This window comes from Magnolia sinica, chromosome 4 (assembly GCF_029962835.1).
Source record: "Magnolia sinica isolate HGM2019 chromosome 4, MsV1, whole genome shotgun sequence".
NCBI lineage: Eukaryota > Viridiplantae > Streptophyta > Magnoliopsida > Magnoliales > Magnoliaceae > Magnolia > Magnolia sinica.
The window spans coordinates 11,812,631-11,828,770 of NC_080576.1; the positions used below are offsets into that span (position 1 = coordinate 11,812,631).

Sequence of the window (16,140 nt, forward strand, 5' to 3'; positions counted from 1 at the left end):
GAGTGCTGAAAATAAGTTTTATCAAGTGGCCCCTAAGTGAGAGGAAATGAGGAACAATAATGAGTGACCCTCTCATTACTCCAGTTTTAGCAAGAGAATCAGCTACCTTGTTGACGCTCCCAACATGGCTAAAAGATACGTTTAAATGGGAGGAAATAATCTATGGCAGTAAGAATAAAGGAGATGCGCAATGACTTCATGATCAAGGGAACACGTACTTGATAACATTGTGGGAATCTGGAACTGCAATTAAAATGTTGGAGAAGGAAGGAAAAATAAGTGGAGCCCTTTTTGAAGCACTCTAGCTTCCGCACAATCAGAAACAATGATTCCCCAAAGCACGGGGAAAGCCATCTTGACCAAGAACGAATAGAATCTAAAAATTTGGTTTATCTCTTTATTCATTTCTCCTTCGCCCGAAAAGTTTGGAATGCAGCATACACCAAAAGACAGTAAGAAACTTGTGTGCAGGACAAATGGCAAGTGGGAGCCTGGGGTCCAGTTGGAAGATTACTGTGGTGTCTCATTCCAAAAACCACATTATGGAGTGTAAGGTTAGAATGTAACAGAAGAACATTTCAAGGAAAATAGAAGTCCGAAGCTGTGATCTTAAAGCTCTCTTTTTTCTTTCTTTTCAGCGGGGCAAGCAATCAAGCGTCATGATTGGAATCCATAAGTCCTTCCTTTGGTCTAATTGGGTGGAAGGTGCATGTCTGAAGAGTATTGCCAGATGGATCTGTTCCCCTTAAAACTTTTTTAAACTCAATGTTGATGGCTGCTCAATTGTTAATGCCAGCCATACAGTCATAGGTGGGACCATCAGAGATGATTCTGGGTTGATGATTGTGGAGTTTTCAGGCCCCGCTGGATGAGGAAACTCTAGTCTTGCTAAAGCTAAACCCATGCTAATGGGTATAAAATTTGCTGCAGCCAGGAATACAAGGACAATAATTAGTGAGGGATGTTGGAAAAATGTCATCAGCTGGATGAAAGAAGGGACAATCAGAGATAATTCTACGTCAAAGATTGTGGAGTTTTTGAGCCCTGCTGGATGAGGATATTCTATTCCTGATGAAGCTAAAGTCATGCTCCCAGGGATAAAAGTTGTTGCAGCAAGGAATATAAGGTCAATCATTATTGAGGAAGACACAAAAATTGACATCAACTGGATAAAAGAAGGGAGAACCTCATGGAGAGTAACTATTATTTTAGAGGAAGCAAGAGATACAGGTAACTTCAGATGCAGCCTTCAATGACATCTTCACTCAGCAAATGACATAGCCAATAACCTGGCTAAAGAGGGTGTTTCCAGCAGCAAGCAGTGGATTTCCTCATAGTTCCAGTTGGCTGTGGTTGCCCCAGGCTCTTCCTCTGTCAGCCTGTTAGCCTCATTCATCTTCATGGCCACATGTATCTATTTAGTGGGTATTGTCCCCAATTATGTCTTTTTATCCTCTTTTGTTCTTTTGATGCATCTCCTTTTCCTTTTTGCTAACATTTTTTTGTCCGTTCATCAAAAACAAAATATAAACAAATGTAAAATGGATGGATAATATCGAATAATATAAGTGGCAAGCAACCCAAAGAAATTTTTAACTAACAAAAATTAACCAAAGAAAAAAAGTAAGAAAAATAATATATGGAAGAAGAGAACATATTCAAAATTACAAAAAGTACTTATGACTGCCATGAGATGCATTTCTACATAACAATGAACTATAAAGAACCCAAAAAAAGTCAATAATTCATGAGTAAGGCCCCGTTTGTTAAATCTGAAGTCCAAAGACCGAATCTGAAATCTGAAGCCTGAATCTGAAATCTAAAGCCTGAATCTGAAATCTGAAGTGAAAAAAAACTTGTTTGATAATTATGGCTGAAGTCTAAAAATTAAGTACTGAATCTGAAACAAAATGTTTGTTTAACGAACATCTTAAATGTCTGAAATATGTTAATTTGACACATTTGTCCCTATCTCTAGTTGGAAATGTTTTACATTATAAAGAAATTATTTTTTATTAAATGAAAATAAAATCATTATATTTAATTCAAATCAACTAAAATACTTAATAAAAAACTAAAATATCATCATAAGGCCCTCAATTCCTCTTAGCGGGAAGCTTGTCACTATGTGTTGTATAGGATTGAACACCAGTAGAAACAAAACCTTCAAATAAGGCCCACCTTATATTTATATGCTATCCAAACCCGTTATAAGGTCATTCCCAACTGGATGAAGTGAAAACACATTGATCCAAAACTTCCATGGCCTATTTAAGTTTATTTTCCATCCAATATGTTCATAAGGTCACAAATACCTGTATGAAGAGGAAAATAAAATAAAATCATATTGACCCAAAACTTATGTGACCCCAAAAAAGGTTTCATTGGTAGACATTCAATCCCCTGCTGCTTTTTGCAGCTTATTTTTTGTCTCAAGCATTAATTCGAGCTCGCTAAATGGATGGATGGTTTGGATATAACACATACCTCATGATGGGACCCACAAAACTTGCTTATGGCAATACAACAGCTATATAGCTGGTGTGAGGTACACCAACCAATCCGCATCCTACTTGGACGCGGATTAGCTACTGACAGGTTGATTAGCGAGATTCGCTACCGAAGTGACGTCATCAAGTTCCATGGGCCCAATATGATGTATGTGGGCCCACTATAATGTATGTGCTTTATCTACACCGTCCATCTATTTGGAGATTTAATTTTAGAGCATGAGTTAAAGAATGAGGCAGATCCAAATATGTAGTTGACCCCACTACAAAAAACAGTGGCGAGATTGATGCCTACCGTTGAAACCTTCCTAAGGCTCACCGTGATTTTTATTTAAAATCCAACCTATTCACGAGTTAACACAGACATGAAAGAAGGGAAAAAACAAATATCAATTTGATCAAAAACTTTTGTAGCCTATTTAAGTTTTTAATGGTGGGCGTCACTCTCCCCACTGTTTTATGTGGTGAGGTCCACTGGAGCTTTGGATTTGACTCATTCTTTAGATCTTTACCTAAAATTATATTTCCAAATGGATAGACGGCGTGGATACAAAACATGCATCATGATGGGGCCCACATAACTTGGTGACGTAACTTCAGTAGGAGTCTCGCTACTCAATCGGTCAGTATCCAATCCCCGTCCGCGGAAACAGATTGGCTAGTCCCCTGCCACCATGGTCGGTGCTATGTGGGCCCCACCATGATGTATGTGTTTCATCCATGCCGTCCATCCATGTTTTTAGATCATTTTATGTTATGAGACCAAAAATGAGGTATATCCCAATCTCAAATTGACCACATTATAGGAAAACAGTATTGAATGAACGTCGACCATTAAAAACTTTTTGGGGGCCATAAAAGTTTTGGATCAAGCTAATCTTTGTTTTTCTCATTCATCTAGGTCTATATGACCTAATCAACAGATTGGATGTCAAATAAACAATACATTGAGCCTTGGGAGAATTTTAATGGTGGATATCCAATCACTATTGTTTTCCTGGGGTATGGTCCACCTGAGATTTATATCCCTCTCATTTTTGGTATCAAGCCCTAAAATGATCTTTAAAAATGGATGAATGGAATGGATGAAACACATACATCATGGTGGGGCATAAAGAAGTTTCACAGGTTAAAAGTTGATTTTGTATTGCGCAAACAATCTAAAGAGAAAAAATTGGCGTAGTAACTTGTAAAGGGGTAATTTTGGAAGCAAATTTTTTTGTTCAATGAAGAATTCATTGAGCGCATTCCGCATTCACCATTAAGCCAGGCTCCTGTCAGGGAAAGAATTCAGTGAAAAACCACTTAGCGCTTTCCTTCTTCCGTGTTAACAACGCATTAACAAACACCACTAAACACGGAATATTTTCCCAATTCCGCATTAAGTGCAAAAATTCAGCGTTAACAAACAGGCCCTAAGTGTAGAGATTGAGAAGGATATTGCCTATAGAATTCAAGCTGGGTGTAAGAAATGGAGATGTGCCTCTGGAGTTTTATATGATTATCATGTAACACTCTCAGACAGAAAGGGAAATTTTATAGGATAGCTATAGGACCAGCCATGCTTCATGGGATAGAATGTTGGGTAGTTAAGGAACAACATGTTCATAGGATGAGTGTAGCTCAAATGAGGATATTGAGATGGATGAGCGGCAAGATGAGGAAGTATAGAAATAGAAATGAATGCATTTGAGGGAACTTAGGAGTAGCACCAAATAGATAATAAGATGATGGAAAGTAGACTTGGATGGTTTGGTCATGTGCAAAGGAGACCAATAACCACGCCAGCTAGGAGTCAGTACAAATTGAAGGCTCTAGAGGGCAAGGCGAAGGCCTAAAGGACGTGGATGGAGGCGGTAAGAAAAGATTTTATAATACATGGTCTAACTGAGGGTTTGGCCCTTAATAGAGTGGAATGGCAGAACAAGATTCATGTAGCCAACCCAATTAATAGGGATACGGCTTTGATGATGATGACGATGGTGACGACGATGACAATAATTATGATGGGAGTCCATCTTAGTACATTGCCCACATGTCCATCTCATCCCTTTTAATCAACAAGATACAAACGAAATTTAACCCCACAAGCAAGCATGAAACCAATGCCATTCCATTTCTTTGAGTGGAATTGCAGGATTCATATATGATCTTTTGTCAAGTAAATGGGTTCAAAACTTCAATCCAATGGCAAGATTTGATTGATAAATTCTTGATTCAACCAAATTGGATTGAATAGCAATATTGAATTGATACTCTCATAACTTGCAAGCCTTTGTTGATCGTAAACCAAGGTAACACGGATCGCAAGTCCCTGTGGTATGTGGTACGGGTACGGGTATGCTACTTCCTCTAATACGTGGTATGCTAGGGGTAGGATCCTGTGTGCCTCCAATACATACTATAAGTACATGCAATATGATTTTATATGAGAATTGACAATGTAAATTATATGCAAGATTATAGATTCCACATGCATAGTATTATGTTATATGCATCGCATTGCATAAATCTTAGGGGACATTTGGATGGGAGTAAATGGAGGTAAATGACATTTGAAGTGTGTTTGGAAGGGAGTACATGCATGGAAATGAAATGAAATGAAATGGGAGTAAATGGGCTTGCAAATGAAATCCTCTATGAGAGAGGATTTGGAAGTAAATTGGGGTTGAAATGCTTTTTTGAGCTCCTTGGAGAGCTGCATGAGTAAACAAAAGTACCACTACGTATATGTCCGTCACACATGTGGCACGCTAATGGTACTCCAAAACAATCTAATGATCGGCTACATAACTAAAATCACACCAATAAAATGATCCAAACCATCCAAAGGTTGACCATCTAAATGGACGGTTAAAAAATGTTGGTAAGTTGCTTGTTTGTGATCCTTACGGTTGTGGCCCACCTAAGGCTCAACATTTCCTCTTTTTTGGCTAAACTATATATTTCAATGGGTTTATTATAATCATTCTATTAAATATCATGTGTACACTGATTTGAGATATTAAAACTAATTTGGAATATCATAAACGTTCCTGTAAATATATTAAAAAATTCCAATGCGTTCTAATACCTCCCATTTACTCATATCCAAATTGAATATTTGGATTTCAAATGCATTTAATTTACTCCCATCCAAACACAACTGAGTAAGTCATTTACCTCCAATTCCATTTCCCATTTAAATCCATTTACAAGCTCCCAATCGACGCCTAAGCATAGATCTCTACATTCTAAATATAAATTTACATAACAACTTAACAATAAAAGTACGGTACCCAAAAAAAAAAAAAAAAAGTATTTCTTAAGCTTTTGCCCATGGTTGATAATAAGAAAGATTTTTTGCTTTAATTAATATATAAAATTATTTGGGTCCATACTCTTGCTCCGGTGGTAGACTCCCGGGGTTTCAACACTTAGTCAAGGGTTCGAGTACCCATAGGCGGTGAAATTCCACCAGTGTGAGTGCGGGGGGTGTGTGTGCGTGTTTTTTTTAAAAAAAAAAAAAAAAAGATTTTTTTGCTTGCCTTAAAATAAATACATAGCATAGAACAAAAAATTCAGGTCAGTTGAAGTAGCGATTTGGATTGCAAACCATAAACTAGATCATCTAATTTAAAACGGAAAACGTAGGGGGTCGAAGATTTAGGACACATTGACATAAACTTCATCCCAATTAGCATTTTCCACCCAAGTTTCATCCAGCAACCAAAAGAAATCCTGAAGGTGGATAGACAAAAAAAATCCATCTCACATTGACAATTTGTTTTAAGCTTTAAGTAAAGTATGCCCATCATCCTCCATATTATCAAATTCACAAAATGCTTCTTGCATTTCATGTCAAAAAATACCAATAACTGGTAAGAACAATGAAGGGGATAAAAAAGAAGCAAGACATACCTTTCAAAAAGAAAAGAAAAGGCAAGATATAATTATTGTTCTTTTAAGCATCATCTCCTTTTTTTTTCTTTTTCTTTTCTTTTTAAACTTTTTTGAAAGGTAACAGACTTTTCACTGAAAGAGGAATGCATCAAATAAGGGGGCTGAGGAGTCAATTCTGAAAGACCCCCTCGTCACTCCCTCTTTCGCAAGAGAATTAGCCACCTAGTTCACAGTCCTTGGAACATTAAAAAACAACATAAACCTTCTATTGGCTAAAAGGGATCTGATGTTGGAAATGCAAAAGGCATGGGTAGGATCATTCTAGTCATTGAAGGCCCATAATATGGCATTACTCATGTCGACTTTGATCCCTAAATTACCTTGAAAAGAGATATCAACAATGCATTAGCCTTCTCCTAAGGCCACCGCACCTCATTAGATCAAACCTAATCACATGGATAGGAATATGCCAACACCCACCTAGTTCCGCACTTCATCATGCAGCCCACTTTACCTGAGATGTCCCAACCCATTTTGGTTTGGTATGATTATCATTTCACATGCAACCTTCCACACCTCCGAGCCCTCACTTCCCATTCCCACCCCTAAGAACCATCCCACCATCCCCCATCTATATCACATACATATTGGTAAGTGCCAAGACTTACCTTACCTCCAATGTTGTCATATGCAATCGCATAAGCAAGCATACCATCACATATGCCATTTTGGACTAGTGGGACGCATATGCCATGGTGGCACATGCTGTTATTGTGTCATTGGGGCTTATGCGACCACACTGAGAAGTATGCAACTGCATAAGCTATAGTTATGCGATCATACCATCATGTACATGGTATGCAGTGGCATAACCTCCCAACAGTTAGATTTCTGACTATTATGACTTCTTTTCTTCTTCTTTTCTTTTTTTTTTTTTTAAATTAATTTTCTTTCACTTTTTACCTATAAATAGGCACTCCGCTCAACAATTGTAAGCCACACATTGTTAGCAACCCACTCCACCCCTTAACTACCATTACAGAAACATCTATTATTCCTTTCACGCTGAATGGACCAAATAACAGTGAGAAGACTGCACACAACTTTAGTATTTTTATAGAGGGCAACCCGTGCCAAGCCATTAGGAGATCCCCCACGTCCGAAGGCATGGACCAAAGCATTTGAAACTGAGTGAAAATAGAAGCCCAAATATAGCTAGTGAAGGGGCAATGGATGAATAGATGGTTAATCGTCTCAAAATCGGATTTGCACATGGGGCACATGTTGGGGATAGCCAAGAATCGCTTTTGGAGGTTGTTGATCGTCAAAACCCTTTTTCTTCCTAAAAGCCAACCTAGGTCGGCACCATAGTGCCACACATGAGTGGTGGTTCCTTTCTTCTCACCGTTGAGGTGAAGGATCTAACTGAGAAGCAACTTGACTTATCTTTGACCCAAACGACACTATCATTATCGCCCACCGAAGGGATGCAAAGATGTAAAAACTCCCATATGGCAACATGGAGGAAAACTCTTCTATCTCGTCATCACGAAGGTTACGACGACAAGGAGGGGTCCAAACAACCCACCACTCAATTTGTAGCATCAATTCACTATGACCCTACGATTCAGAGCAAGGTGAGCAATATGTGGAAATCTAATGTGAAGAGGGAAATTGCCCCTCCACACATCTTCCCAAAACTAAATTCTCTCCCCATTCCCCAAAGAGAAGGCCATATCCAAGGTGTCCCGTATCGGTATCGGTTGGCGTAACGGTGCCCTCCGAAACCGATACGGATACGGTGGCGTAACGGCGATACGGGGGCGTAATGGCCCATAACGGCGCAATTTATTTTTTTTGCCAAAAAAATATGAAAAAATATGGATTAAATCCAGAATATTTTAAGCATTCCAAATATGCATTCATTTATAAATTGGAACATATTTATGGTGGTGTAACAATCCACTCTTTGGTGAGAAGTTGTATCGGACTGTCTGATTAATTTTTTAACCAGGTAACTTGAATTTAACTACAAAATTCATATATTTAATTTTTTAAATATGTAATTTATATACTTAACAACTTGATATCATTTCTCTCAATAGTTCTTTAAAAAAATGAAATTAAATTCAGGTAGATGGCGTTGCCAATTTGGGGCTGACTTGGAGGACCAATCTATTCTCCAAATCAACCTCAAATTCATGCCATTTATTGTCATTATCCCACTTATAAATTGGTGGACATTTATTGGATAGTGAATCATTAAAAAAAAAAAAATCACAAGGCCCTATTTTAAAAAATAAAAGTTCACAAATTAACAATTAAAACTATTCAAATAATTTGATTTTAGCATTGTGAGTTAGTAATTGCAGTCCATAATTTAATTGTCAAATTTTAAGTTAATATATGTCTCGTGTAAAATTTTTTAAGGCTTGAATTAAGAGAGACTCGGATGTAAAGTGCAGCACACGTGTCAAAGTTTTTTGGGCCCCACCCGTGATGAATGTGTTATATCCACACCGTCCATCCATTTTGCCAAATAATTTTAGGGTTGGCATGAGCCCAAAAATGAGGCACATCCAAAGCTCAGATGGATTGCACCATAAAAAACAACAATAATTAAACGTTCACCGTTAAAAATTTATTGGGGGCTAGAAAAGTTTTAGATCAAGCTAACATGTGTGTTTTCCCTTCATCCACGTCAATGTGACCCAATTAACAGGTTAGATTGAAAATAAACATTATAGTGGACTTTAAGAAATTTTTAATGGTGAGCATTCTATAACCACTATTTCCTATGGTGTGGTCCACCTGAGATTTGGATATTACTAATTTTTTGAATCCTTACCTAAAATGACATGGCAAAATGGATGGACGATATGGATAAAATATATACATCATAGTGGGGCCCACTCGGGTCTGATCAGATTGGATGGAAAATAAACGTTACCGTGCGCCCTACCAATTATTTAACCGTGAAAATCATTATCTCTGTTGCTATTTTTGGTGTGGTCTAGATGATCTCCGGATATAATTCATTTTTTGGGTGGTGCTCTAAAATGATCTTTGAAAATAGATGAACGGTGTAGATGTAATAAATACATCACTGTGGAGCCCATATAACTTTGATCTCCTTTGAACCGTTCGTACAACTCGGAGCTCAAGGAGTGTCAGCGCTCGTCTTTGCGTGACACGTACCTACAGCAGTCAGCAGCTAGCTGCTGCAAATTTTTTTTAAAAAATGGAGAGAGAGGGAAACGAAAAGAAAAAAAGAGGGAAAGAAGAGAGAAAAGCAAAAAAGAGGGAAAGGGGGAAAGAAGAGATTGAGAGAGGGAGAGGAAGAAGAAGAAGAAGAATAGGAAGAAGCGGCGCAGGGCGCAGCCGCAGCCGCAACCACAGCAGGGCGCAGCTGCTCGAGAAGAAGAAGAAGAAGAAGAAGAAGAAGAAAGAGAAGAAGAAGAAGAAAAGAAAGGAAAAAAAGGTAAGTTTTTTTTTTTTTTTTTTTTTTTTTTTTTTTTTTTAACGGGTCCCACCGTTACCGTTACGTATCGGCCGTTACAGCCGATACGTAACTGATTTGGGATATCATGGCCATATCCATTGTTGTCAAATGCAATCGCATATGCCATGATGGCATATGCAATCTTGGCAAGTATGCCATAGCACACTTTGATATGTGACCAATATGTGATCGCATACTACATACGCGGTCGTATATTTCCCAATGGTCAGAATGGGAGCAATTTTTTTGTTTTTTATTTTTTTAATTTGAAAAACTTTTGCCTATAAATAGGCACTCATATCCCCTCCATTTTCACTATGCTTTACTCCAAAGCTCTAAATCTCTTCTTCTTTCTCTCTTACTCTAATCTCTCTACAAGTATTTCAATTATGTTTATTTTTTATATTTTGTAAGTTGTGTTTGTTTTTTATAATTCTATTGTAAATTAAATTGTAACTTGTAAGTTGTTTTAAGTTATCCATTTATCAATAAAATTTCTTTGTTCAAAGTTTTTAATAATTAATTCCCTTTTAATATAGCTTGTTGATTGTTTTGATAAAATTTATATAATATACTATAATATAAGTAATTAAATAACTTAATGAAACACTCAAACTAAAATGAAATAAGTAAAATAACCCAATCCAATAATGTGTTAATTAGGCAAGTTTTCCTCTCTTTTTTTTTTTAAGAATTTTTTCACTTTTCCTTTTTTTCAATTTTTTATTTTTCAAAAAAAATAAATAAATAAATACATGCAATGGCATATGCGAGTATGTGATCACATATGCGAACAACATGTACTAATCACATATGCGATTTGACAACATTGGCCATACCTTCCTTGACTTTAAGCCTTCACGCCAGAGATGCCTCTCCAAATTGCTGAAGCTCTATAGTTAGAAGACTCCCTTGTCCACCATCCCCAACTGAGCAATCATATTTGCTTTGGACTTCCCGTCTCCAAAAAACCTCCCTTTCCACCCTAAAGCACCACCACCTCTTACCTAAGAGAGGTTGATTCATCAAGTCCAAACTCCAGATGTTGGCATTGCCTTCATCGAAGGGCTCACACACCTTGCCCCAATCCAATGAATGATTTTTTTTTCTTTTCCCCCAAATCATCCCATATAGAGCCTCTCTCACACTCTATTACTCTCACTCTCTCTTAAAATGGCATCAATAAAATTTATATGTTGTTTTTTCATATATACATACATATATATATATATATATATATATATATATATATATATATATAATTTTTCCTTGAATTTTTCTTTTTTATTTTTAAAAAATATTTTGGGTGTTGTGCCATCGCATAAGTACATGGACCCCTTGGGTCTCACGGGATTGGTTATGCCATTTGACAACATTGCCTACCTTCAAAGAGCATTCAACATCTCTGAATCTCCACCATCACTTCCCTAAAAAGAGCCCAATTCTACCTATATCACAATACCCCTTCAACTTCACAACATCCATCCAACTCATAGGATGGAATTTGTAACCCTCGGAATTTGTAACAATCACCTCCACCCTCCCAAAGGAAGTCTTCTTCCCAATAGTGTTGGCATGTTGTATAATGATTTTTTTTATTTTTTTTTTTAAGTCACGAAACTTATATTAGAAGGCTAAAAAGAGAATACAAAGAGAATATGGCCACAGAGGAAGCGGACCAAACTATGCTCTAAGAAAAAGAAAATTACATCCCTTAAGATTTTCTACATTTGTAGCCCACTCTACCACTAACTGTTTGACTCTACGAACCATAGACTCCGCTAAGTTGGAGGTACCATTGAAGCATCTCCCATTCCTTTCTTCCCACACAGACCACCACACTGCCAGAAGAGTCGGTCTCCATAACACCGTCCTATATTGACCCAATCTAACCTCATGCCAAGCCTTAAGAAGCCGACCTGCTGAGTCAGAATGAGACCACTTAATACCGAAGGGGTTCAAAATATCTAGCCAGATTTGGTTGATAAAGGAGCAGTGAACAAAAAGATGATCCACTGACTCTTCATCTGCCATGCGGCGTAGGCATACATTTGTAATAATCATCCCCCTTTTCCTTATATTGTCAACCGTGAGAACTTTCTTCTTTCCAACCAACCATCCAAAGGCTGCAATCTTAGGAGGGAGTGGGTAGCTCCAAACCTGATTTGTCAGTGGCTCTCCTTTGGAGGAGGGATCGCTGCCCATTTGGTTGTATAAAGACTTTACGGAGAATTTGCTGGATTTGTCAAATCTCCAAATTAATCTGTGTCTTTGCTAAACTGATCCGGCTTGCTCTTGTAAATACGATCCAAGAGTGCCACGTACTCATCAATCTCCCAATCTTGAAGATTTCTTCTGCATATCGGGTTCCACTCAACTTTACTCCCGAGGATAGAGTAGCACCTATCTACTGTTATAGCATGATTTGAGGCGAGGCGGAAGATGTTTGAGAAATCCTCTTTCAAAGTTGAATCACCCACCCAGATGTCTTCCCAAAACCGAATGTTGTCTACCTTCCCCAAATTAAAACCAATACCTTTTTGAACCTCCTTTTTTATGGATAGCACACCTCTCCAAAGAGTCAATTCCCTGTAGTTCGAAGAATCCTTGGTCCAACAACCTCCCTCCGAGCTCCCATATTTACTTTTGACAATCGTATTCCAAAGACTCCCATTTTCAGTCCCTAACCTCCAAGTCCACTTCCCTAAAAGAGTCCCATTCATGGTCTTGAGATCTTTTACGCCTGCTCCACCATCTTGAATATGCTTGCAAACCTCCTTCCATTCAATCAGGTGGAATTTCTTCTTTTCTTCCTTCTTGTGCGGTCGTGCCATAAGAAATCACGTCTTAGTTTTTCCAAGGTTGCCACAATCGAAGCTGGGCATTTGAATAAAGACATGAAATATAAAGGAAGATTTGAAAGTGCCGCCTTAATGAGAGTTAAGCGCCCACCCAAAGATAAGAATCTGCATTTCCATCTAGCGAGGTACATCTCAAATCTGTCTATGTCTTTGTCCCATAATGATTTAGGGTACACAGTGGAAGGCCCACGAATGTTGTTGGAAAACGACCCACTGAACAATTAGAGTATTCGGCAAATTTCCTTATTTCTTCTTTCTCCATATTCACCCCAAACATCTCAGACTTTGCCATATTAACCTTGAGACCCGAAACTGCCTCGAAACACTAAATCGTTGTTCACAAGTTGCTCACCTTATTCTGATCAACAACAGTGAATAACAACGTATCATCTGCAAATTGGATGTGAGAAATCGGTTTGTCCAAGCCTTCAACTCTGATTCCATTTATGATTCCTTCTTCTTGACCTTTCTTCATCATTCTGGAAAGAGACTCCCCTACTATTAGGAAAAAGGAATAGAAACAAGAGATCACCTTAACGCAATCCCCTAGAGCTTTTGAAAAAGCCTTTAAGGGAACCATTTAGAAGTATAGAGAACTAGGCGGATCCCACGCATTTTCCCATCCATCCTCTCCATTTGTCTCCAAAGCCCATCCGAAGAAGCATATACTAGAGGAAATCTCAATCAACATGATCATAAGCCTTTTCTAAGTCTAGCTTGCATAAAAGGCCCTTGGAACTAGATTTATGACTGGAGTCCAAGCACTGATACACGATTAGGGCACCACTATCAATAATTTGTCTTCCAGGAATAAACGCACATTGATTTCCGGAAATGATCTTCCCTAGCACCTCTTTTAACCAAGACACCAATACTTCAGCCATAATCTTATATGGCCCTCCAATTAAGCTAATTGGTCTGCAATCTTTACAAGTTTCTGCACCCGGATGTTGTGGGATTAACACTATAAAAGAGGCCCGAAGATCCTTTGAAAGCCTACCTCTTTCGTAGAATTCGTTAAAGAATTCTATTATATGCCCCTGTAAGACTTCCCAGAAATTTTGGAAGAACACTATTGAAAACCCATCTAGCCCAGGGGCCTTATCTCCTCCCAAAGCTACCACCGCTCCTTTTACCTCTTCCAACGTAAAAGGGGACTGAAGGGCTTTAGCATCTATTTCAGGTAGACTATCGACATGCAGTTGGTCCAGTTTGGGCCTTTCCCATCCTTCATCCCGTAGAAGATTGCTAAAGAAGCTAATAACCTCTTTCGAAATTGTATCTTTATCTTTGATTCAAATATCATTCACCACAATGCTACTACGTCGCACGCGCACTGGATATGTTGTGGAAAAACTTTCTATTTTTGTCAATCTCAACCCATTCCTAGGACTTGCTATATAATGATAGGAAGAGCAGCCAATTTGAATGCCCAGCCTTAATGAGAGTGATTCGTCCTTTGAAGAAGAGGTACTTGCCCTTCCACCTTGCCGACCTTTTTTTTAATCCATTCTTTCCACGCTACATCCCAAAAACAAGCAGCCTTAGGATTGCCATTGCCACTTATGGGTAAACCCAGATAAGAAATAGGAAAGGCCGCATTTTTACAGCACATGTAATCCATCAAATGCTCAACCTCCTCATCAAATTGAAGCCACCCTGCAATGGAACTTTATGTGACATTCACCCTCAAGCCAGATATCACATCAAAACACCAAAGCATAGCTTCGCATCATTTCTTCAAGAAAAACCCATAACAAAAAATCCCTTCACTCATACACAGTTCAAAATGTTCTTATTATTTGGATTACATCATAGCAGGTTCAGGCAAGATCGAAACCAGTAATCCTCCGGACCCAATATCCTGGGAAGGGAAGGGGTGCACAGTGCACTCCAATAATTAGTAAAGGAAAACGAAAATTGGGAAATGAGGAATGCTACTATGGCATGTGTTTTATAGAGTGCGCACCAAAACATCCCTAACATGCACCAAAGCATCCCTAACATACCCACCACATTTATATATGGTGATCACGACGGTAGATTTGATGGGCCACAACATGGATAGGCCATATCCCAAAAGGCAAGGGGATAAGACTGTGACAACCATCCAATCAGTGGCTTGAAAAAGGGACGGTTAGCTCAAAACAGAGCATCAGTCCACATTCAAACAGACAAGCAACCAGTGAATGGATTGTTATAGTCACGTCACTCAATTTACATCATATAGCAGACCCACATGAAGGGCCGGTGAGATTAACAGACATATTTACTATGCGTACTATGATGATTGCTGATGGAACTGCGTAAAACTTCTGTGGTGTGTACAGCTCAATAAAATTTCTCCTACTTATTCTATCGAACAGATGGCATCCTCGCACAAACAATAAATCTAACAAAAAAATCCGAACTGCCTCAAACAGCGCAAGAAAACAAAAGAAAAAAATCCCAACAAGAGAGATCGAAAGATAAAACAAGGACAGATAGCAAAAGAAAAGGAGAAGAAAGAGGGAAAGATTCAAAGAAGAGAGAAACCGACCTCGCCGGTCTGGCCAAAACAGCTGTGGAGGTAATTCTCCTCCATCCAGTAGTGAAGATCGCCGACCCAGATCGTCTTATTCTCATCCGCCGATCCCTGCTGCTGCTGCTGCAGGTGGTGCTGATACGGAACGAAATGCTGCGGCGGGTAGTGCTGCGGCATCATCTGGTGCTGCATCATCATCGCTGCAGATGGGTACTGCATCGCCATCCATTGCTGCTGCTGCTGCTGCTGCTGTTGCGGATCGCCACCGTTGGATGATTGCATCATTTTCTTCTCCGAGGGCCAATGGGTTTTACAAGGGGGGTGATGATGGGAATTTAAGGAAGAAACAGGGGCATTTACGGAAAGATTTTTGAGGCGGGGATAGAAGAGCCTGGTCTGAGAACAACAGAACCAGGGTTGGAAAGAAAGTCCTAGGAATGGGTTGAGATTGATTTATAGAAAAAGAGATAGAAAGAGAGCGAAAGAGAGAGGTTGGAGAGGAGGCGGAGTCGCCCTTGCTTCACGCGGAGTTTGTTTTGGACCGTTGGATTGAATTTGATGCGTCGGTTTGGGCTGTTGATTAGAGAGAGCGGAGTGGACGGCTGCGATTGATCGTCTCTGGATCGGTCGGTGGATGGCTGCTAGGTCGATGTTTTTTTAACCTTTTCAGATTTTCTGTTTTCCAACTATGATGAGGTGGAGCGTACCTGGACTTCTGCGGGGGAAATTTGGTTGTCGGGTTTTGGGTCGGGTACTGGCGCGCCTTTATCCAGGCCAAGGAAATTTGGTTAGGGTACTCTAGTTGGACGCGGATTAGCTACTGAACCCGATAGCACCCAGGCTACTGAAGTGACGTCACCA

General features: G+C 39.0%; 1 protein-coding gene and 1 long non-coding RNA gene across 2 annotated transcripts in view; one reads left to right on the forward strand and one right to left on the reverse strand.

Moving 5' to 3' along the window:
• The window catches only part of LOC131242443 (polyadenylate-binding protein RBP47-like), a 39,998-nt gene extending 24,123 nt beyond the window's left edge, over positions 1 to 15,875 (reverse strand). The window contains exon 1 of the mRNA XM_058241070.1: positions 15,295 to 15,875. Within this exon, the coding sequence (XP_058097053.1) occupies positions 15,295 to 15,564 (270 nt within the window). The 5' untranslated portion in view covers positions 15,565 to 15,875. The remainder of the gene's footprint in view (positions 1 to 15,294) is intronic.
• Positions 345 to 926, forward strand: LOC131242444 (uncharacterized). The gene is made up of 3 exons (XR_009169611.1): positions 345 to 554; positions 639 to 705; positions 797 to 926. It is a non-coding gene; the product is annotated as an uncharacterized LOC131242444 (long non-coding RNA).
• Positions 15,876 to 16,140: the final 265 nt, after the last annotated feature.